The 24,971-nt window shown below is 45.5% G+C and overlaps 1 protein-coding gene across 2 annotated transcripts in view; it reads right to left on the bottom strand.

Moving 5' to 3' along the window:
• The window catches only part of PLCL1 (phospholipase C like 1 (inactive)), a 231,405-nt gene that overhangs the window by 28,320 nt on the left and 178,114 nt on the right, over positions 1-24,971 (bottom strand). Inside the window, exons 2-4 of one of the 2 annotated variants that reach the window (XM_084893129.1) lie at positions 20,677-23,151; positions 18,015-18,218; positions 1,911-1,986 (exon numbers count right to left, since the gene is read on the bottom strand). In XM_084893129.1, coding sequence (XP_084749255.1) covers positions 1,911-1,986; positions 18,015-18,218; positions 20,677-23,151 — 2,755 coding nt within the window. The remainder of the gene's footprint in view (positions 1-1,910; positions 1,987-18,014; positions 18,219-20,676; positions 23,152-24,971) is intronic. The other variant, XR_014795814.1, reaches the window with a different exon arrangement.

Genomic DNA, 24,971 nt, shown 5'->3' with positions numbered 1-24,971 from the left:
ACAATGGTAAATAATAAATGTGGAGTGAAAACAAAAAGATTTTTTAAAGATAACATTCCTGGAAATACCCAAATGTTTCAGATTTGGGAATGACTTGAAAGTGACTTTTAGCTCAACCATTCTCCCATGCTTGAATACTATCAAAAACAGCACCACGATCAACTGTTCATTCAGCCTCTGTCTCAGAGCTTCAAGGACAGGGACCATCCTTTCTCTGGGCAGCTCATTCCATCTTTGAATAGCTCTGACCCATAGCCAGCCACAGGCTCTCTTCCCTGGAATTTCTATTCATTCCTTGGTGCTACCTAGACCCAGACCAATAAGGTCTGCTCTCGTTTCCTCAGAGAAGCCCTTTAAACATTTTAAGAAAGACAGTAAAGTCCACTCAAGTCTTCTCTTCTCCAGATGAGACATTCTGACTGAGCGTACTAATAATGTATTTGGTTGAAGGACGAGCTTCAGGCAGGGCCGCTGCGGTACATAACTTCCCAGAGGGAAGGTGGCAGAGACCTGCGACCAGGAACATCCATCTAAGTGGCCTGGAAGCAGCCCTCTCGAGGGAGGGGTGACCCACCACTCTCCTTGCTCCAGCTGCTCTGCTTTGACGAATGCAGCTGCCACCACAGTCACTTTCCTGGTGCTCTCATCTCCAACAGCACATGGTCAGAGAATGAGTGTGGAGTCAGGGCTGACATCAGCTCCACCACTTACCAGGTCTGTGAGCAAGAGTGAGTCTCTGAAACTCCACGAGTCAGATTCCTCGTTGGTAAAATGGAGACAACAGGAAGGTTTACCACAAGTGATTGTGGTGAAGACTAAATGAGTCACTACATCTAAAGCTCTCAAAATAGTGTCTGGCACATAGGGGCATTATATAACAAGTATTTGGTAATATTATTTTTGTGCCTCCCGTTGACTGAAACATATAAGCCTACTGGTCAGTCAGTGTAGAGCATCATTTTTTTTTTTAATTTATCTTTATTGTTGAGAGTATTACAGATATACCACACTTACCCCCTTTGCTCCCTGCCACCTGGCTCCTACCCCACCCCAGGCTATGGGTGTCCATGGGCTATGCTCATATGCATATAAGTTCTCTGGTTAAAGTATGGTCTGGGTTCAAAGCTCAGCTCTACCACATTTTAATATGGAATCTTGGGTAATTCACTCAACCTCTCAGAATCTCAGATGCCTCATCTGTAGTTTGGACATAATGATGATTACCTTGCATAGATGTTATGAGGACTAAGTGACATAATGGAGTGATTTGTATATCATATGCATATATATTAAGCAACTGTCATTATTGCCATCATCCTCATCATAATCATTATTGTTTGTGTGAACCAAGAAGACATGAGTCCAAGAAAAAATGAAAGTATAGGCTTTGGGTAAAGAGAAACATAGTTAGAGGCATGCCCTCACAGATAGGGGGCCCATCCCATCCTTAAAGAAAGAACGTTCTAAAATGAGGACAAATAATTGAAGTAAAAGCCTAGAAGATTAAAAGGATTATGTTTCCAATTGTAAAATGAAGTGGTTCTTACAAGGCAGTGTGGACCCACAACTTCATATCAGTAGGAAAGGTTTTGATAGGTTCCAAACCCACAAAAGCAGATTCAGGAACCCCCTCCTCTCCAGAAATCTTCAGATTTCACCCGCCTATATATACACTGTACTAAACAAAGACTTAAGTGTAACTCAGAGGATAAACTGGAGAGTGAGGGTGAGGGATAATATAAGCAAACAATTCATTGTAATTTAAGATAGAAAAAGTTAAAGCCAGAAAATATTTGACTTTTAGAAGTAGGAACACAAATTGAAAAAAAAAAAAAATCTGCCAAGAATGATCAGGATGAATTCTAGACAGAATAGAGGTGGGAGGGTGGGTGAGAGTGGGCGGCGATTACCTGCTTTCTGGCACTGCACAATCTTTTCCTGGACTGTGTCAGCCATTTCTATGAGAAACCGGCTCTCCTGAATCATCTGTCACAAAACAAACATCAGAAAAGTGGTTGTCAGAAATCCTTACACTGGCTCATTGGAAAGAGTGCTCGCAGAGACCAACATGATATGGCCAGCAACGGGGAACCACGGCCTTAACCCCAAGGAATGGGAGAGGGAAGGATAACCTCTGCTCCAACTCTCACCCACCTAACACCACAGCTGAAGTCACCTACCTTGATTGCTCTAGTTATGCCACCTGCCTCTCCCACAATGGATGCCAAACAAGTAACTGTGGAATAAATGCATGCACATTCTTTAAGCCTCAGATGGCATCCAGAAACACCTCTTATCCCACTCCCTCATCCCAACGGTTACTACAACATCAAGGCAAGTGGCATTGAAACAGCAGCAATGGGAATCAGAACAGGGAATCACTTAGTGATGAGCTCAAGGACTGCTGAGCATGTAGATGAAGTTGTCAGCGTGGATTTGGCCAAGGTCTGGCTGTCCCTCCAGAAGGGCTCTGACTCCATTGGCAATAATGAGAAGTGGGTCAGGTCTCAGAGCCAGCAGCTCAACAGATCTTGAGGTACCAACACTGAAATGGTTGTCCCTGCCCTCCATATTTGGGCAGAAAGCAAATATGGCTAAGAGTTAGATAATATACTGAGTGAAGTAGGGGAAATAAGATGACTGTTAGAGAGATAAAGAAGATGGGGGAAGATGATAGTAGGTAAAAATTTGACCAGAAAGACAAGGGACTGGGGCCCTTTTGAAGAAAGATTAAAGAAAGTCAACCAATAGGCAAACTAAGAGTTTCTGAATTTCCAGCCACTCTTCTATTCTCAATAAATGTCATCCCATTCCATGTTTATCTGATTGGCTCAATATTCTGAAGGGAGTTAGTTCAAAGTAGAATTCAAAGTGGATATGAAAGGTCTTGAGTAAGACATTTTTCATGTCAAATGCTGTAGAACAAACTATAGTCTTATATAATCACTTCCAAATATGAAGTGGTTTCTGATTACAAATTTTCAAATGCAAAAGAAATACTCATTTCTCTTGATTTTGTTCTAAATAGAGAATGTACAATAGCATTCTCTGCTTTAAAAAAAAAAAAAAAACTATTGATTTGTTGATCAGTTTTCTTTGCAGGATTTTACTAAGTGTCTTCTCAGTATTAAGAATGAAAAGAATATACTCCCTGCATCCAAAAACTCTCTGTAACAACCTAAGAACAAGTGTCCTCTTCTTTCAGTCCCACCTCTACCCTGCTGCTCTCAGGAACCCATTCCTAATGACTTCTTTTTTACCTACAATCTCTGCCTCTCCCCTGGCTTATTCCCTTTTCTCGTGGTCAAATCCCCGTGGCCCAAAGCTCACTTCAATGCCCCTCTCCCATCAGTGCTCTGATTCTCCCTTCTCTCCTTTTACCTCCAAATTCCCAGTACATTTTTTTTTAGTCTGCTCACAATTTTTTTCTATCTTACATTACAATTAATTGTTTACCTCTCTTACTTCCCACCCTCCACTTCTCCAGTAAATTGTAATTCCAGTAGAGCAGAGAACTAGCCTTATGCATCTTTATATACCGAGATTCACCTATGCATTTACATAATCACCTTTTTTCTATCTTACTTTGTAATATTGTACTAATTTCTTTACACATTTATTACCCACACATGCATGCACAATAAAATAGTTTATTTATCACTTTCAAATCCATAATTATATTTTTGAACTCTAATCTCTTTTTTTGTGTCTAATCTTTTACTCCAGGCTTCTCCATTGTTCTATAATCTTACATGCTCCCCATTCCCATTCATCTTAAATACTGAAAAATAAGTATTAAGCTTTCAACAGAGACATTCCTATGGAAGATATAACACTCAATATCAAAAAATAAATTTTTTAAAAGTTACTACTTATTTGAGGTAAAATAAAGTCAGGACCAGAACATAGAACAAATTCTATGATTCCAGTTCTCTTCAAAGTTCCCAAGTATTTGTTAACCCCACATTGTAAGAAGTTTGTTTTTCCTGATGTCTATCAGATCATTTCATAAAGAGTTAGTCAGTGGGATTTATCATCAACACAAAAGAGCATCCCTGTGACATTCCCTAAGGAAAAACAGAAATCCCTCAGTAAGAGTCACACATTTCATTCTAAAATACCTCACCACTAATATTGTCAGCATTTAACATTTTTGCTCATGTGCACTTTTCTCATAGGAGCTTTTGATCTTCTCTGTGATAACTCTTTCCATTGTACTGAGAAAATAATTTTATGCTATTTTCCACAGTCAACTGTCAGCTTTAGTAGCTGCAGAGAAAACAAGTAAGATGGATGGCTGAAATGTACCAATACTTCCAAGCCACATTTAAATGAATAATTTCAACCTTTCCCCAGCTGAGTAATTTATCTAAGTTGTCAAGAAGGAAAAATGGTTTTTGTGAGTTTCACCACCTTCTTAGGTCTACAGATCCTGACAGAAATGACATCCAGGTGCGAAAGCCAAGGAGAGGAGGTGAGAAGCATGTCCTCGGGCAACCCCCTGGCTGGCAGGCAGGACACCTAGGCCAGTGTTTTTCAACCTTTTTTGGGCAAAGGCACACTTGTTTCATGAAAAAAATCACGAGGCACATCACCATTAGAAAATGTTAAAAAATTTAACTCTGTGCCTACATTGACTATATATAAAGTAATTCTCTTGAATAGGAATCAAATAAACACAAAGAAAGTATTTTATAATTACTTTATTATGAAATATTAAGTAAACAAAATAGTGAAAAATTATAAAATTCTTGTCTTGTCTGCACCTACAGCACACCAGGCAACATCTCGCGGCGGTTGAAAAACGCTGACCTAGGCAGCCAGCGCTTGGTCAGCTCAATGGATAGGAACTGACAGTAGCCAGAATGCATATCTGATGTCTCTGCCAGCTCCCAGCTGCCTTTGCCTGTTGTAACACAGAGAGCTTTTCTTTGCTTCAGTGATAGCATATCTCCCAATGGATCTGATTTCCTTGCCATAGCTTTGTATCTAAAAGGACTTATCCAGGTAAAGGACGGCATTACTTTATGCATTAGATGTCCTCAATGAGGGTATATAAGGTTATCAGTTAAGACTTAAATCATTTACTTAAAATGAAAACAGTAATGCTTTTCCTCAGAGACGGCCTGAACTATCCCATCTGTGTGAAAAGGCTGTCCTTCCTGCTCCTCTCCGTAGGGAATTTAACTAATTGCCTAGGATCACTGCAGAGTTCATGGAACTACATTTTGTTACTGAAAAGATGAACTTCCGTCACAGCATAACTCATAAACCTTCCACAGATTACCATTTTCTTCCAAATTATATCTAAATTCCTAGAACCACAGAACTGTGTAGTTAGAAATCACTTTAAGAACTGTCATGGACTGTCCTATTTTATAGATGAAAACACTGGGCCTCAAATGGCTTTATCTAAGCTACACAGCTAGTTAGTGAAAGAGTTGAGTCCAAAAGCTAGATATTCTTGAGGCACAGACTGAAGCTGATAAGTTGTTTGGTAATACAGATATTATATTGAAGTTCAGAATCCCTATTGTGAGTACAAGTGGGTGACTAACACTTAATAAAGTAGAATTCATCAAGCAAAGCATCAGGAAAAATACATTTTGCCATGACTGCTTCTCCCTGCAAGTCTAATTTGCAATATGCATCAACCAACACAATTATTCTTCCAATGAAACCTGGAAAGAACTGCATTTACTTATATCTACTGCTCTTTCAGAAAAGGGGTTATCAAATTTGGAAAACCAATCACAGAAGAATGTGAGTCAATAAAAAAAACTCAATCTGCCGAAACCGGTTTGGCTCAGTGGTAGAGCATCGGCCTGCGGACTGAGGGGTCCCGGGTTCGATTCTGTTCAAGGGCATGTTCATTGGTTGTGGGCACATCCCCAGTAGGGGGTGTGCAAAAGGCAGCTGGTCGATGTTTCTCTCTCATCGACGTTTCTAGCTCTCTATCCCTCTCCCTTCCTCTCTGTAAAAAATCAATAAAAATATTTTTAAAAAAACACTCAATCTACTCTAGACCTAGTTTGTTCCCTCCCCTTAAGAACAGTGAAATAATTAATCAATCCCTTACCTTCCTTCTAACCAAAACACTGGGTGTTAATTTTTGGTTCTGTAGTGGCTCAGCTGTTCAGATTGCTTAATATAAGCCTTGGATTTTATTAAACCTGGCACATTTTTAAATCTGACTGCTGTTGCACTATCTTTGCTAATAGGATGAAGATACTTCCCTTTCATTTTTATTTTCTTTTGAAAGTCCAATAAAAGCAATGTTAATTTTGTTTTTAAGCAAAGGCAATCCCATCAAAGGTGCTTATTTTCAGCAAAACAAGAACACACATGGGTCAGAACACGTGCAAGCTGACCGGACATCCACTGCCTCGGGGGATGTGGTGGGTATTCTCTGGCCTGGGACCAGCTCTGAGTCACATTTCCAAGCCTGGCCTATGACAGCGCAGGACAAGCAGACTGGCATGGAGCCGGCTAAGGTATGCCTGCCTCCACACCTTGATAGCAACAGGAGCTTCTGGGAGCTGCTTTCTGAAAAGAGGGATCATTGTGCTTTTTCCTCCAGTTGCTCTATTCCCAGCAGTTGTCAGCTCTCTATTGACTAATCATTAGAAATGTTTGATTTTATCCAGCTATGATTAAAATTTAGCTAATTCATAACATTACCAGGTGACTAACCTTACTGAACCTTCTCCAGATTTGCAGGACTGCCTCCCACTGCCTTTAACTAAAAGTGTTGCAAGACCATGAATTCCAGAAGAGTAAAGTGAACTTTGAGGAGACAGGCACAGTATTCCACAACAAGCCGGCCCAAAATACTACTTATTAACATGTCTCTGATACCTAGTGTCTTTGGGAACGTGGTTCCAAGTGGAGATGTTGTCAGCCTTTGAGGGGCTGACAATACCCCCATTATACAGAAAATGTGTCAGAGTCCTTGTCATGCCCATAAGCAAAGGAAGTTTCAATGCATTAAGTGTTCAACATCTTGTCTTTCAATAACATGCTCTGGATGGGCAGCTGCCTACAGGCTGTTCTTTCTCTGGGTTCCATTTCTTCACAAGCCAACAGAGTTTTTGAAATGCCATTTAACAAAATTTCCACCTAAGTTTCAGAATGAAAGAGGGGGGTGGAAGAAGAGTATCTTTCCTTATCTAATTATAATTTACGTTAATTTCAATAAGCAAAACTATATACCAATAACTTTTTCCCATCTTGAGACTCAATATATCTCAATATAATGGTGACAGAAGAGAATGTAGTTAACCCAACTCATTATGGTTGGCTTAATTGGGATACCTGCCAGTATATTGATTCCATTGCAAGAGTGATTAAAGATAGCAATTAGCTCTTTTTGCTAGATTCCTGGTCATGCTAACACGATCAACCACTCTCCAAATCCCACCCCAACTGGCTTAGTAAAAGATTAAGTAACCCTTGACTCGTGTTCTCTAGAATGTTTTGATTTCTTCTTTAACTTCAGAAAATCTGTTGCTCTTGCCACAGTAAAGTTTTAACTTTTATGTTAATGATAAATAAGTCAACACAAAAGTCACCTTCAGAAAATGCTTTGGGTTTATTTTTTCCAGTTGCCGCCCCTGTGACCATCTCTCCTCTGAATGCTATATTCAAACACTACCTGCCCAAAAGTTCTCACATTAATTTAAAACATTTAAAAGGACCGAATACTTTTTGATCATGCATGAAAAATTAGACAGGTGAGAACATTAGAAAAGTGAATTCAGCTACCTCAAGAAAAAGATTCTATGTTTGTTTTTTAGACACCCCAGTCATGTCCTGTCATCAAATGTAGAAAGAAATGTGACTAGAGTAAAATGTTAGGGCTGGGACCAGAGATGGGTTTCTAAAATAATATTCAGCCTACATGCATAAAAACACCATGTTGGAAAGAAAAAAGTCTAACCTATTCAAACAAAAAATTTTGGCATTATCCTGCTGAAATTGCTAAGTATTGTCCAGTGTAGTCATCCACTATGATGACCTCGTATTAAAAGGTGAGGAACATGAGCAGATCACTAACCCCAGACAGCTAGGCCCGGGCTGTGCTCACCAGGCTGTCTGTCCTGAACGTAAGAACTGGAACACAGGGCGTGGGGTGCCTCCCACAGCCCTTGCTATCCGTACATACTTCAGTGGGATATTTTCTTAGAGAAAGTGAAAGCCCAGAGTGGTGAAGTGACATTTACTGTTTCAGAGACCTGGGCCAACAAAATCACAATGCAATAAAGGGGCAAGTCACAGAAAATGGTGTTCTGAGTTTAACTTAAGTTCTTGGGACTGTTATTAACAAGTTTCCTGAGACCAGAGTCACCAAGACAGCACCGCGGCAAGCATTCTATAGCGCCCGCGGCTCTCCTCTGTGTGTTCCAAGCCCGCAAAGAACACTGCCCACTTTTAGGGACGATTCAATATGCCCAGGTTACTGATCAATAACGTTCCTGGTTTGCTTTCATGCTTTTCAGAAGTTGTCACATCCCGTCTCTGGCTGTGACACGTCTTCGATATCAGGAAAATCACCTCTGCTTCAGCTGCACTAATACCAGCTGGGCATTTACAGTGTGTCATGCCCATTCAGTGTGTTAAGGGAGACTGCAGACAGGACTGCTCCCAAGAAAACTCGCAATTACTTGAACAACCTGTGGCTCACCTGACCCAGACTTGGAGAACTCTTTGTCATTGGGATCTCTTACTTTTCCCAGGTAAAAACTTGCTTATAGGACAGAATCAAAGGTACAGATTACCAATAACCTAATGTGCTATTAATCATGGAGACTTTTTTGCATTTTTAAAAAAGATAAAAAGTCTTGCCCTGCTGATGTGGCTTAGTGGTTGACCAGTCAGGGCACATGCCTGGGTTGTGGGCTCCATCCTCAGTGTGGGGTGTGCAGGAGGCAGCCCATCAGTGATTCTCTCTCATCATTGATGTTTCTCTCTTTCCTTCTCCCTTCCTCTCTGGAATCAATAAAAATATATTTTAAAATACATACGGTATAAAAGGGGGGGAATATCTTTAACTCAAAGAAATTCATTATAATTTTGATATTTCAAGTACCATGGAGCAGACAGCAGCCATGTGTTTTAAATAGGATATGGGTCGGAGGTATGGAGGTATCTTCTGAAATTATGCCATACAAATAAGCCTAGTTTATTAGGAATAGATTTAGTTTTTGGTCCTTTGAATTAAACACAGATGCTACCATCTGTAATAATGAAAGCGTAATATGCTAATTAGACAGGACGTCCTTCTGGATGACCTTCCAGACAAAGCCGGGGCTGTGAGGGGAGCCCAGGTCCCGGGTGCCAGAGAGAGGCTGGTGCTGGCAGCCGGGGGAAGGAAGGCCTGCCTACTCTTGCACGAATTTTGTGTATCAAACCTCCAGTAGAATTATAATTGCCATACTAATGTCAAAATAATTTTATTTTATAGAGGAAGGGAGGGGGAAAGAGAGATGGAAACATCAATGATGAAAGAGAGTCATTGATCTGCTGCCTCCTGCATGCCCCCTACTGGGGATCAAGCCTGCAACCCAGGCATGTGCCCTTGACCAGAATCAAACCTGGGACCCTTCAGTCTACAGGCTGATGCTCTATCCACTGAGCCAAAATGGCTAGGACTTAAGATGACTGTTAACAATGAATGACTTTTAAAACCCTTAAGAGGAAGTATTTCCAAGTCTTAAATTAGCCAGAGTTTGGTAAGGGCTGAGGTCAACAGAGGTCATTCGGGAAAACATAAATTTAGAAAAGGATCTGTACAGATGAACTCAGGGTCAATGTTTTCTAGAACAGTTTCATTTATTTCCTTTTGATCAGTAGTATAAATTGATACAGTTAGTTTGGCTATCAATGAATGTAGGTTACCTGGTTTCCTGATTCGTTTCTTTTGACACAGAAGTAAGCCAAACATTTGTATCTGTTCAGAATGACTTCATGTTCTTTTCTGTATTTTTTCTCTTGGGTGGCATATACATAGGTCATTACCATATTTGAGAAATTTAAACATTTAGGCAACTTGAGTGCAGGTTGAACATGCAAGCTGTTCATTTTAGAATACCTGCCCCCTACCACCGCCACCATCAAGAAATAAACCCTGGATTTGCTGTCTGCCTTAGTCATCCAACTAAGTTCTTGTTAACATCTCTAAGGTTTTTAAAGACTATTTTTATGGGAAGTTTTATGTTTTCATAACAATTGAGCGGAAGGAACGAAGAGTTTCCATATACCCTCTCACCTCACCTACCCCCAGTTTTCCCTACTGGTATCATCTTGCATTAGTGTGCTGCGTATATTACAATTCATGAGCAGGTATTTATATGTTATTAATAGGTAACATCCATAGTTTATATACAGGTTCTCTCTTTGTGTTACATACCCAGTGGGTTTTTATAGACGCATAATGACATGTATCCACTTCTACAATATCACAGAGAATAGTTTCTCTGCCCTAAAACTCCTGTGTACCACTTACTCATATCTCTCTCTCTCTCTCTCTCTCTCTCTCTCTCTCTCTATCTCTATCTCTATCTCTATCTCTATCTCTATCTCTATCTCTCTTTCTCTCTTTCCCCCACCCCCACCCCTCCCAGCCCCTTGCAACTACTGGTCTTCAGGTCTTTTTACTGTCTCCATAGCTTCACCTTAGTCTATTGGCTTGTAACTTTGTGGCTAAGACAGGAAAAAATTTAGCTAGGGTGGTGTCACAGAGGTAAACAGAGGGGATTTGAAGATCCACCACATTCATTTACAGCATGAGAACTACACTATTTTCACCAAGAATAGATGTTTTTATTTACTATTTATTCATAAATGGATAACTTACTACATGCCAGCACTGTCTTAGCTGCTAGAGATAACAGTAAGTGAGACAGACAGGGTCTCTGCCCACTCTAAGTTATACATTCAAGTTCAGGGACGAAGGAGAAGAACTGAAATTAAACAAAAAGTAAAGCAAAATATTTTTCAAAGCTGCTAAGTAGAATGATGAAAATAAAACAGAGTTATGTAATAGAGGGACAGGTGAGAGCAGAGGCTAGGGAAGGCTTGTCTTTTCTTTATTGGCTTAAGAGAGGGATAATTGTGGGGAGCAGCTCTAGGGTCAAGCCTTGGGCTGACCTCTGTCAGGGCCACAAAACAAGTCCCAGTCTGGAGGGCAGAGCTCTCGTAGCATAATTAAGCCTGACCTTGTCCCTAATTCCTTCCTAAGTAGTTAATGGGCTGTGGGAGGTGCAGCAAGTGTTGCCAAAATAAGAACATCTGTATACCTGTTAATCTACCCTTGTTTTAATCAGACTATAAAACAAAGCATTGGCTTGCAGGCTGGGTCTTCTGTGTCTTCATCCCGGCACAGAGATCTACAGAGCCCCAGCTGTATTCTCTTTCTGTCTTTTCTTCAGTCCTTCACTACCCCTCCTTAGGTTCACCCTAGGCCGTGCTTGCAGGGCACAGATAGTGAGGGAAGAAGGAAGGGAGGAGGGGAGTAGAGAGGAAGAGTTTTTGTTGTCCCACTTGTTCATGCATTCATTGGTTGCTTCCTGTATGCCCTGACCAGGGATTAAACCTGCAACCTTGGGATATCGAGACAACACTCTAACCAACTGAGTTCCCCAGCCAGGGTAGGGAAGGCTTCTCTGAGGATACGGCCCTTGAGCTAGGAATTAAAGGATATGAAGCAGCTATCCTTGCAAGAGAGAACTTTCTAGGCAGAAGGAACCACAAATAACATGGCCTAGAGATGCAAACAAGCTTGATCTGGTTGAAGAAAGAAAGAAAGTCAATTTTGAATGAGAGAGTGAGCCGAAGAGAGAGTGTGAGGGTGAGGCTGGGAGAGGCAGGGGAGACAGGCGGGCAAGGCCAGCTGATGGATGGACCCAGAGGCCACAGAGAAGAGCTCCCAATTCATTGTAATGGGCAGCCACTGGAGGATTATAGAGCAGGAAAGTGACCTGCTCTGATTTATGTTTTCAAATGATCACTCAAGATCTACTGAGTATCTTAGGAGACGTCCTTTAAATAAATACTAACATTAATACACGAAGAGTATTAAAGATGCCAACCATTACAATTCAGATCCTAGAAAGTAAAAATCCATTTTTACATAGGAGGTCAAGATCATCATGACACACATCTGTCCCTACCCACTCTACCCCCTAAAGAAATGACCACAGAGGTCAGCAGTGTTTTTGATCACATGCACAATCTGCTGAGGTTACCATTTGGTACAAGGACATTTCTACTCAACTCTCTACCAAATTTTTTTTTTAATCACTCCATAAGCAACTATCAAAGAAGATATCATTACAAGCATTTCTGCTTGCTAGTGTGGCTTTTACTTTAAGCTTTGGAAACTATACTATGCCTAAAATTAAAAATTGCATTTTAAAAATCTAAATGAGAAATGGCTGGTGTCCAGCAGGTAAAACTGAAAAACAGACAGCACTGGACCCTCGGGGATGTGGAATGGACACGGCCAACCACTGTCCAGTGCTTTGCTGCTCATTTCAGGCCCAGCTGCAGGGCACCAGCCTCCCGCTCAGCAATAACTTTTCTTTCTTCGCTTACAAGGGAATTGGAAGAATAAGTGATTTTCACTGTCTCTATGGCAACTAGCACCCTAATTTCACCTCTTAGATGGCAATTATACCTATTCACTGAATAGCTTTCAGTCCCCATTTTTATGATGAAAAATTGATTTTTGTGGAAAACGAGATATAGGCAATAAGCGAACTTTTCCTCCCGTAACCATGGAGTAGAGTTTATAAGAGGGCCCATCATTCATACGCAGAATACACTCTGTGGGGTACTTTTCTTTTTCCATTACAGGATGTTTATCCCAAAGGTCATCTACTTGGTTTTTTAATGGTAAAATACTAGTATTATTCTCTTCTTCCTTAACATTTATTTTTATTGAACTAGGAAAATTACTCAGGTTCATTGTGAAGAGTTTGGTAAATACATATAGAAAAGTATACACAAGAAAATAAAATTCTGGGATAGATTAAAGATGGCTGCTCAGGTATACACCTAGCCGCAGCAGCTCACAACAATTTCAAGGGAATACAACTAAAATGTAGAGTGGACATTGCCCAGAGCTACAGGTAGTCGACTGACTGAAAACTCTACAATAGGAAGGAGGGAGAAAACCAGAAGGAAAATCAGAGGAGCTGAAAAAAAGCCTAAGGTACAGAGACATGCGGCGCGCTCGCACGCACGCGCGCGCGGAGAGGTCGCAGCCGGAGAGGAGGAGAGGGCTGGGTGCTGCCCGGGGTTCCCTAGCAGGAAGGAAATAGAACCCCCAGCCTGGGCTGAACCCCAGAACCAGCAGCGCTGAGCCCCAAGTTATGGGCCAGACCCTGGGGACCCAGGCTCCGGCAGGGGGAGACAATCCCGGGGGACGGCAAAAGGCGGGGCCCCCGGAGTCGCGCGCACATGGCGCACATAGAACTGAATGTTGACTCTGATGCTGGATTACCCTAGCCGGAAGAAACAAAGCCTCCGGCGGCGGCTCTGAGCCTCAGTCCAGACCGCCCCGAACTCCAGGTCTGGGCCAGTCCCTGGGGACCCAGGCTCGGGCAGGGGGAGACGGAGCTGTGAGGTGGAGTCCTGGGAGCGCGGCGAAAGGCCAAGCCCCCGGAGTCGCGCACACTGTGCGCAGAGGACAGTCTGTTGACTCTGATCCTGGACTCCCCTAGTGGGAGGGAGAAAGAAAGCTCCAGACTGGAGGAATGCGACGTGGAGCAGGAGCCCCTGCCGGACACCGGCCAGCCGGGCGCCAGCAAGGAGCCGGGCGACGGGGCCCCCGGGGGGGGGGGGGGGGTGCCCCTGAGCCTTTGACTGCTGAGCTCGGGCCACCGAGCCAAGGAGAGGGGCTGCTTCCTGGGCGGCGCCGACCCCGGCAACAGGCTGGAGCAGCGCAGGAGCTCGCGGAGAACAAAGGGGTGCCACAGGCCAACCTGCTGAGCTCCCAGGACAAGGAGGAAGAAACCAAAGAAGTTCTCAATGTGAAGAAATCAAGTGAGAGCAAATGATAGTAAAATTACTTAAGAAAGAATACAAAGAAGATCTTGAAAAATCAAAGACTAAGTCAGAACTCAACGCACCAGCCAACATTGCAACATAAATGCGTTTTTGTTTTTTTTTTAAAAAAAAAGAAAAAAAAGAGAGAAAAAAGGGACAGAATGTTGGAACAGCGGCGACCAGGCCTAGAGTGGCCAGGCACAAGGCAGTGGCAGCTGGGCCCGGAGCAGCAGTGGCCAGGCCCCAGAGCAGCGGCAGCCAGAACAAGAGCATCAACGGCCAGCACTGGAGCAGCCAGACCTGGGGCAGTGGCAGCCAGGCCTGAGGCAGAGGCGGCCAAGCCCAGGGTGGCCAGTCCAGGAACACCCAGACACGGAGTGGCCGGGCCCGGAGAAGCCGGGCCCAGAGCAGCCGGGTTGGGAGCAGCCAGGCCCAGAACAGCAGTAGCCAAGCACGGAGCATCCAGGCTGGGAGCGGCCAGGCTCGGAGCAGCCGGGTCAGGTGCGGCCAGGCCCGGAGCAGTGGCTGCCAGGCTGGGAGCAGCCAGGCCGGGAGCAGCCGGGTCTGGTGTGGCCAGGCCCGGAGCAGCGGCTGCCAGGCTAGGAGCGGCCAGGCCCGGAGCAGCAGCTGCCAGGCTGGGAGCAGCCAGGCCCGGAGCAGCCGGGTCTGGTGTGGCCAGGCCCGGAGCAGCGGCTGCCAGGCTGGGAGCGGCCAGGCCCGGAGCAGCCGGGTCTGGTGCGGCCAGGCCAGGAGCAGCGGCTGCCAGGCTGGGAGCGGCCAGGCCCGGAGCAGCAGCTGCCAGGCTGGGAGCGGCCAGGCCCGGAGCAGCCGGGTCTGGTGCGGCCAGGCCAGGAGCAGTGGCTGCCAGGCTGGGAGCGGCCAGGCCCGGAGCAGCGGCTGCCAGGCTGGGAGCGGCCAGGCCCGGAGCAGCCGGGTCTGGTGCGGCCAGGCCCGGAGCAGTGGCTGCCAGGCTGGGAGCGGCCAGGCCCGGAGAAGCGGCTGCCAGGCTGGGAGCGGCCAGGCCCGGAGCAGCCGGGTCTGGTGCGGCCAGGCCCGGAGCAGCGGCTGCCAGGCTGGGAGCGGCCAGGCCCGGAGCAGCCGGGTCTGGTGCGGCCAGGCCCGGAGCAGCGGCTGCCAGGCTGGGAGCGGCCAGGCCCGGAGCAGTGGCTGCCAGGCTGGGAGCGGCCAGGCCCGGAGCAGCGGCTGCCAGGCTGGGAGCGGCCAGTCCCGGAGCAGCCGGGTCTGGTGCGGCCAGGCCCGGAGCAGCGGCTGCCAGGCTGGGAGCGGCCAGGCCCGGAGCAGCCGGGTCTGGTGCGGCCAGGCCCGGAGCAGCGGCTGCCAGGCTGGGAGCGGCCAGGCCCGGAGCAGCCGGGTCTGGTGCGGCCAGGCCCGGAGCAGTGGCGGCCAGGCTGGGAGCGGCCAGGCCCGGAGCAGCAGCTGCCAGGCTGGGAGCGGCCAGACCCGGAGCAGCCGGGTTGGGTGCGGCCAGGCCCGGAGCAGCGGCTGCCAGGCTGGGAGCGGCCAGGCCCGGAGCAGCCGGATCTGGTGCGGCCAGGCCCGGAGCAGCGGCTGACAGGCTGGGAGCGGCCAGGCCCGGAGCGGCCGGGACCGGAGCAACCGGGCCCAGAGCAGCCGGGTCGGGTGCGGCCAGGCCTGTAGCAGCAACAACCAAGTCCAGAGCAACTAGGTCGGGAGCGGCAGTGACCAGACCCGGAGCAGCTGGTTGTGGAACGAACCAAAGCAACAGAGGCCAGGTCCGGAGCAGCCAGGCCCGAAACAGCTCGCTCCTCGCCTGTACCTGCCCACGGCTGCCTCTCAGACATGGCTGGAAACTTTTGTGGGAACTTGAGGGTCTGCTGAATCAAGTGATGAAGGCTTAGATCTGGATGTGTTGAGTTAGTATAGCGCTGGGGTGTTGATCTGTGAGTGCCTTGGGTGGGGCCTGGATGAGGCTGGTTGACCTATTTGAAAATGTCTTTTGTGTGAAGTGTATCATTGGGCATGTGGAGGTATTATTGATATGAGAAAATGCTAAGTAACAGATTTACTATCTGAAAAGGGATTTACTATCGGGGAAAGGGAGGGAGGAAGAGACTGAACATAAACTGTGCACCTATGGATGAGGGCAATGGGGGATGGGGAGGGGGCAGAGGGTGGGGTGGGAACCTGGTGGAGGGGGGAAGAAATGAGGAACCTTTGTAATAATATGAACAATAAAGATTGATTTAAAAAAAAAATAAATAAATAAAAATAAAAAAAAATAAAAAAAAATAAAAAAATAAAATAAAATAAAATTCCTCTTATTTAAAACCACTAATAATATCCTGTTAGCATTTTAGATGTGTAGACATACAAATACAGTTAAAATACTCTAAGGTATATTTTTGGAGCCAGAGTTTTTCACAAAACATGATATGTGTCCTCCACATCATTACATATTCTTCCAATGCATGATCTTAATGGTTTCCACCGAGTGCATGACATGGTTTACCATATTTTATTTAACCACCCCCTCTATGTTGACATTTTAAAATACAAATATTTATATACAAATTTGTTGGCTTAGAAAATAATTCTCTGAAAATGAAATATATAGATCAAATGGGATAAACATTTTAAATTCTCTTTTCAAATTGTTCTCCCCCTAAATTATATCAACTTATTTCCCCACTAGAGGTGGATAGATGGCAGTATCTTAAATTTTCTTAAATTCCTTATCAGAGGTGCTGTTTAAAAAAGACAATGCCAATTTAATGGAGAGGGGAAGTATGTCACTACATTTCTTTAATATCTTTCATTTAAATGTATTTCAAGGTTAAATGTTTTTATATTTCCATTATATTTTGGGGTAGAAGAGACACATGAATCGTCCATTCACCTTTGAAACCAAGACTATTTGTTATTCCCTCATACCCATTATCCCTTTATTTCTCAGTAATACAATAGAAGAGATGGACTTTTAGTTGAACATTTGGAAATGAAGACATTTCCCATCCTCCTTTGCATCTGAGTGTGTCTTTGTGTCAACTCCAAGCTGATACATGAGCAAAACTTATCTATGCTATTTCAGAGAAATGTCCTCAAAGGGAAAGGATATGGCCTATAGTTCTGCTCTATCCTCCCTGTTAGTTGAAATGCAGATGCTATGGTTGGAGTTCCAGCAGCAGTTCTGGACCATAAGGACGGGGTAGGGATGGTGGAGCAGACGCCAGAGGAAGCCTAGGTGCCTAAGAACTTGGAAGAAGAGCCACCTTGTTTGGCTGGTCTCCAGATTTTTATGAGAATAAAACTTTGTATTTTCTAAGCCATAATTACCTTGCATTTTAGTTTCCTGAAGCTGAACTTGATCCTGATTAATGTAAGATTTTCTTCCCCATATTTTTCCTTATCAATTTTCAAGTACTCATTCTATTTTAAGAATATTTACTTTATCTGGCTTGCACATTACAAAATTTTCCAATTTGTTATTTGCTACTTCATTTTTTATGGAAAAAAAATAGCAATTCTTAAGTTTAATTGCTATATAAATCCATGACACTTTCAGAAAAATTAGAGAATAGTATTAGCCTACAAATGTAAATTCCTAAAAACTGTTTTCTCAACCATCATAAGGCAGCATAGAGGTTTAATTGCACTCCCTATGGGTGTGCAATTAAATGGCTCTTTTGTTGGCTAACGCTATTTAGATGATGGGATATGGATGCTTTCGAGGACTTAATCAATAATTCATTCTTTGCTAAAAGAGATTTTCCATTTGCAGCCTGTGGAGCTCCGGGCTCAGAACGCAGCCTGAGAGGTCTGCCCCGGGCTCAGGGGAAGCCAAGTGGCTGGCCCTGCCTCCAGCCCCAGCTCGGGTTTCAAAGGCCATCACTCAGTGTCACTCATTAATGTCCCTCAAAAATGCCTCCTTATGATTTCCCCGACACACACACACACAGGTCAGAAATACAGTCATCACTTCCTACCAGGTCATAGGCGGCCAGCATCTTTTTCTGCACGTCCGGCATCGCCCCCAGCGGCTCCAGATACGGAAAGCTGTCCTTCATCACGAGGGACACGGAGGGAGTATTGTCACTGGCGATGAGGCGCGAGGACAGGGTCAGCAGGCACTGCTTCAGACTGGCAATGGGAGGCAGGCCGCACAGCTCCTTCACGGACACGATGGCGTTCTGCGGGCAAGGAAACACATGACACATCACCCCCGGCATTTCTAGGCTCACACAGACGTGCAATCATTAAAAGCACTCCCTTAAATGTACGTGTAATTTAACCTGAACTGGATTGTAACCAACCAGAAACGTTGTGATGCGCACAAAGGTAACCCAGAGCCAGCTCACTGTCATCCTCCATCTTCCTCCACCTCTAGCAACTGCCACAGACATGCCACAAAGCCTCTCAGGTTATGCCCCGAGGCTATGCAGCGCTTTTCCACGCAGAGCCCTGGCATGGCCACACACATCAGCACTGGCTGGTCATGAGTGTCTTGCTGGATTTGTAACATGAAGCTCATTAAAACATGTCAGCAGAGGCACACTGGAGCGCACCTCCTTTGAGCTTTGCCCCTCGGGGTAGCAGGCTGTTAAAGACCGTCTTCTTTTGACAAATCATCAATGGTATTCCTCTGTCATCCCAGCAGGAAAGCACCTGCAGACGCGGGCGCTGACACACAGTTCATGAAGAACTGCATTTAAGAGCTCTGTTACGCAGGCTTTTAAAAATTCATTTAAAGTCATAAGACTCATAACTATTCTGTTTTATTAATGGTGAACAGTACCAAACCTACGTATATGTACCTCATGGATTTAGTGACAATGACAGTATTCATTTCTCTACTCCTGAGGCTCCAAGTAATCTGTAACCCCCAAGGACTTTATGCTGAGATGGTATAAATTATCAATCATACTGGAAAAACTTTATCCATAGCCAAATCTCCTTAATATCTATTTTATTTTAATATATTTTTATTGATTTCAGCAAGGAAGGGAGAGGGAGAAAAAGATAGAAACATCAATGATGAGAATCATCGATCGGTTGCCTCCTGCAGGCCCCGCACTGGGGATCAAGCCTGAAACTTGGACATGTGTCCTGACCAGGAATCAAACCATGACCTCCTGTTTCATATGTCGAGGCTCAGCCACTGAGCCATGCCAGCCGGGCCTTAATATGTATTTTAAATACATAATATATGCAATGTATATGTTTTAAGAATTATATAGAAATATATAAAATCTATCTTCTAACATTAAGTTAGATGTAAAATTGACTTATAACTAATGTAATATAGGGATATATATTAGCTATAGAATTATGTCAGAAAGTCAGTAGAAGATGCTGCTATTTGGAGCCTATTTTTAAATAATCCTTATAATCTAAGTATTTATATGTGATTTACAAACCACAATGCCAAATCTTTTGGCATTTTGGCTATTTAAAATTGTTTTAAGCCTATCCTAGAATTTCTTTGTGAAATAATGTGAAAGTAATCTTTTCACCAACTGATAGGTATGAAGTTCAACATCAAGTGACTAACAGCCATGAATGGTCATGCATATCCATCGCAGGCAATTCTGGATTTAAAGCCGAACATCGCTATTTATTCACTGTAATATTTGGACAATTACTTAACCACTTCAAGCTGGGTTTCTATTTTGAAAGTGGGGTTTTTTGGTGAGAGTTATAGTAAACTGTTAGCTAGAGGGGCAAATGAAGGGCACTGAAGAAGATGCCTCCCTGTTCTCTCTCATGCAAACACCACTGCCGCTTCTGCAAACCAACACACGTGGGCCCTTCGTGAGGGCCTGGAGTCAGATGGCTGCACAGTGACAGGAGCTAGAATGAGTGTACTCAATCACATTGAAGAAGGAAGTCTGCAGCCGTCCCTGGTTACCAACACTAATGAAAGGAAGGAAACTAACATTGGATTTCTCTATGCTGAGAGTGGGCCATTCACACACACTCTCACCTAATTCTCATAATAATCCTGTGATGTACGTATTACCGTTTTTCTTACCTTATGTGAAGAAAAGTGATGATGAGAAACCTAAAATAATTTGCTCAAGATCACAAGGGGATAGAGCTTAATCAAAAATCTATATCCTTCCCATTAAACCACATTTCTAAGAGAAGATTAAATAGTTTTTAATAAGTTCATTTTTGCTTGTTTAGTTTTGCTCACTCTTGAGGGGAGTAATTTATTATTGCTGTACATTTAAACAACAAAATCTAATAGGCATTACACTTGCTTTATATGACTTCAAAGCATGTGTTTGTATGTATATATATATTATATATAATATTTTATATTCTTTTCACACTTCACATACGCATTCCCATCTATCAGTTTAGTTATATACTAGGGATATTTAATAGGTTTGCAGCATTTCGCTACAATGATACTCTGGTCACTAGCTTAGTGCAGGCCATAGGTAACACAGCATTACAACTAGAAACATAAAACAGATCTGCTTTATCACAGGTAAAATGGAACTTAATTCAGTGATGTTGGGTACCTTCCACCTTTCTGATCATTGCTTGAGGAATCAGATTCCTACTAAGTCACCAGGTTCACTGGTAAGAGTGGGGTCCAAGGAAGCAGGGGCCAGAGAGGCAAGCAGGGGTTTGTCCTACCTGCATGTTCTCCCTCATGTCTATGGCTTCTCGTAAGGGATGCACCGCTATTTTAAAGATGTCGTCGATAGGCTTGAGGCCCACGTTCCTGAGCATGGTGTACTCGCGGGCTTTCTTGCCCATCCTCACGGAGAGGCTGCGCTTCTGCGGCTTCCCGCCGCCACTGCGGTTGGTGATGGCGATGTGCACGAAGAGGGTCACGTGCTCCATGACGTCGCCCACGAAGGAGCGCAGGGGCACGTGCCGGTAGCCGGGCTGCAGGCACTCGAAGGGGATGGTGTACTGCCCGATGAACTCGTCCCCGATGTAGTCGTCGTCCAGGACCACGAAGCGGATCATGGCCAGCTCGGGCAGGTTCACCTGGAACTCGAACGTCTCGTCGAAGATGGGGTTGTCGCTGTTCTGCTGCACGGTCTTGGTCCTCTGCTCGGCGCAGTCCGCGGGGATGCCGTGGATCTCGATGCACACGTAGGGGTCGATGACGTCCCCCTTGGCGCACGCCCCCTTCGGCTTGGGGAAGTTCTGGCCGCTGATGATCTTGATGTGCAGGGCGAGGGGAGACACCCCGGGGACCACGCCCTTGGTGTTGGCGCTGAAGTAGGACACCTCGTCCCGCATGACGGACGGCCTGAGCACGTAGCCGCAGCCCCCGTTCTGCAGGAACCAGCCCGTGTGCAGGTCCATCATCGGGCCCGGCGTCTGGAAGTTCATCGCCACGATCTGGCAGCCGCAGTTCCAGAAGTCCTGCGGGTTCAGGTTGCTGGAGTCGATCCTCATGGCGCTCGGGTAGATCCTGGACAAGAACTTCTTGTTGTAATTCACAAAGTCCTCCGGGTACTCGTTGGCGATGCGGCTGGCCTCGGACTCGCTGAACGAGCACATCTCCCAGTAGCTTTGGCTTCGCATGGACAGCTCGAAGTCCCTGTACTGCACGGACTGGCAGATGGACACCAAGTCAGAGAGCTCCCTGCACAGCCAGATGTGTTTCTGCTCGCCGTTGTAGTCCACCGACATCCTCCGAGATATCTCGGCTTCTTCGTCTTCATCAGTCACCTCTCCCTCGGAGGCCTCTGAGTCAGGAGGCAGTTTCTTCCCTTTCACGATGATCCTCCTTTTTAGTTTTTCGGGGGAGGGGAGGTAGGCTTCTGACGGCGAGGGCGCTTCGGTGTAGAGCTTGGTGCCGAAGACCTTTCTCATCTGCTGTGCCATCACCTTCTGCTGGGGCAGCGAGCAGTGGTTCCCCAGGCACAGAAAGAGCGGGTACTCGGAAGCCACGAAGGCGAACTTGTTGATCACCTCCAGGACACTGCGGAAGGACAGGTGCGTGCTCACGTTGTTGCGGTTGCAGAGGACCGGCTCGCTATCGGGACCGTCGCTCACATCGAGCTCGATGCTCCGACAGCCCATCTTCAAAGCTCTCACGTAGCCGTTGATGTCCGCCGGCCCCCGGAACTGGTCCTCGACGAGATAGGTGTTGTGCGAGGCACTGATGTAGTAGTGAGACAGCGGCTGGCTCATGTCCTGGGCGACCTTTCTTTGCTCCGGGTCAAAAAGGTCGCACTCCGGCGACAACAGATACTGGGTGAAGCCATCGATGGCGAGGAACCCTTTCTGACGCCCCTCCTCGGAAAGCTCGTATCTCCGAATGATGTCCAGGCACATGTCCTCCGTGATATGGGCGACCCCCTGCTCGGCTTCCAAAAAGAGCATCAGGTCGTTGGCGTCCAGGTACTCCTTGTTCTTGGATATCTGCACGAGTAGGAAATACACCTCGGGCCTGGTGCAAAGCTCGCAGAAGGCTTCGCAGAACTCCTCCTCGGTCACACGGGTGGTGAGCTTCTCCTTGCTCTTCTGGATCTCCTTAAACTTCAACCTGACCTTGGACTCCTTCAGGGTGGGGTTGAGCTGCTTTATCAGCTCCACCGCGGTGTCTTCCAACATGATCCCGTTCCCGTCCACGTCGGCAGCCACAAACACCGTCTTCAGCCACATGAACCTGGGCGTGTTCTGGCTGCCCTCCATGAAATCGAGGGGCTGCTTGCTCCGGGAAACCAGGTACCGTAACCCCGACACCCAGATGTTCGCCACGTCTGCCGAGTGGGCCACGAGGTCCAGAGACTCGTAGTTTTCCCCGTGGAGGATGGAAAAGGCACAGTCCTCGCAGATCTGGTCGGCAAGGCCGTTGTTCCGGAACGTCTCCGTGTTCTTGCCCAGCCTGATCTCTTTGACGGCGGAGATGTCCAGCTTGGCTTTGTCCAGGTCCTTCTTGGACGGCTCCCAGCGGAGAGCCAGGAGGTCGGTGTCCAGGGTGAAGAAGCGGTTGTAGATGCGTGAGTTGGGCCGCACCTTCTTGAGCTCGCAGCCGGCCTGCATGAAGCTGATGCAGTCGCTGGCGCTGCTGACCTTCTTCTCCGACGGCATGCTGCTGAAGGACACCGTCTTCTTCCGGCCGCCGCCCTTCTGGGTCGCAGGATCCTGCAAAACAACCGGGAAATAATGAAGCCGTGGCCTTTGGACAATAGGGACCTTCACTAACACTCTGTGGGCTCCTCAGACTCTGTTCAGACATGACGGTTGTTTGGACTGAGGCTGGCCTAGAATGTTCCTCTCCACTGTTTGAGAAAAGAGGAGACTGCTGAGAAAATTGAGGTGATTTGGTTCCAAAAAAAATACTTTTCAAATGCCTGTGTGTTCTTTGAAGTAAAATCAAGCACTATTAAGCTAACTGCAAATCACTCATTTGCGCATTAAAGCAATTTTGTAAGAAGCTCTGTGTTGGCAATTTGACAACCTTGCTGAGTCCATACAGGTGGGTGAAAGAAATAGAGCTGTGTTTCTTTTGAAAGTTTTCCTTATTGGTACTTAGCAACCCCATTGGTACTTAGCAACCCCCCAATACTTAAAATGAGTATTCAAATAAAAGATTTTAACCTTAACATACTTTACATTACAAAAAGGGCTTACACTATAGCTTTACTGAGGATTAATTTTTTTCCTCAAACTAGTTTGAAGCACATGAGGGTATTGGAAGTCAGACTGAGAGCTGACAGCGGACAATAACTCTTATTTGAGTGAATTTTCAGACCGAGGTACACAACTAAAATGAACACTCTAAGAACTGCACCTGCATCTCAGTCTATTGCTATTGGTTAGCAGCCACAGCTTAGCACCGAGCAGATACATGACTAGCTCCACTCACGTGTAAGGTCCCTCCAATGGAAGTGAAGTGTCAAAGCCCTCTGCCACAGATAGCACAGGGAACATGTGCACCCTGCCTTTCCTCCGGCCTGTAAGCCTGTAAGTGTGCTTGGAACTTAAGTCTCTGAAACCTGGTCTTTTCAGCCCATTTCACCCTTCCCTAAGCAGCATGCTCATTTCAACCATTCAGGTTAGTGTATCTTATCCAGGTCAATTCTCTCCTGTGGCTATTTCCTCCTTGGGTGGATCTGGGCCTTCTTATTGTCTTTCCTGAGCTATACGTCCAGTCCTCTGAATCCTCTTCATTATGAGATGATGGACTTCATCTGAGTCCTCGACTGTCCACTGTGTCTATCACTCCCGCTTCATTGGCACTGAACATCTGACCGATGCCACTTAAACAGGATATTCTTTCATACGTTCCTCTGTTCAGAACAGGAACTCAGGTTAATAATGCTCCCAACCACATCGTCAATTCAGATAATTCTCCCAGAAGCACCTTCCCCAAAAGCACCTTCATGCATTTCATAGTGCCCAGTTTTGTAAGCATATCAAAGAGGAGCATGTGCAAGGAGCAAAAATAACTGGTCTCAATTGTCGTTATCCCACTCGGTAGTATGTCCTTTGTAAGTCACTGAGCTTGCCCTTTCTGAATCTTTGTTTCTGCTTTAAACAGGAATGAATAATCTTTCTCCACCATAGGGTGTTCTTACCAGACCCAAGAGAGAAAATGCACATATACTGTTTGTACACTGTAAGTGCTTCTAAGGTCATTCTTTTTTGAAGGGAGAGGAGCATTTACTCGCACATGTGGTCCTGGGAGGACCATCAGTAGGCACAGACCAGGACATTGGAGATTACAAAAAAATTATTCTTTCTGACCTCTGAGCATCTAAGACAAATGTTCAGTGATAAACTAAAAGTATTTAAAAACAGCCGCATGGTACCGAAAAGTAGAGCCAAAGTAGTCTAGGCTGCCTCCTTCACCGACATCCTTTTAAAACAGAGTAGAATCTCTTCACTAAGTAAGAGCCTCCCTATCCGATGACTTGGGAAAAGGCACAATGATTTATTAGTCAATTAACTACAGCCTTGCC

The sequence above is a fragment of the Pipistrellus hanaki genome (assembly GCF_964339955.1).
Source record: "Pipistrellus hanaki genome assembly, chromosome: 8".
In the NCBI taxonomy this organism is placed as follows: domain Eukaryota; kingdom Metazoa; phylum Chordata; class Mammalia; order Chiroptera; family Vespertilionidae; genus Pipistrellus; species Pipistrellus hanaki.
This window is presented reverse-complemented; position numbering and strand designations above follow the sequence as displayed.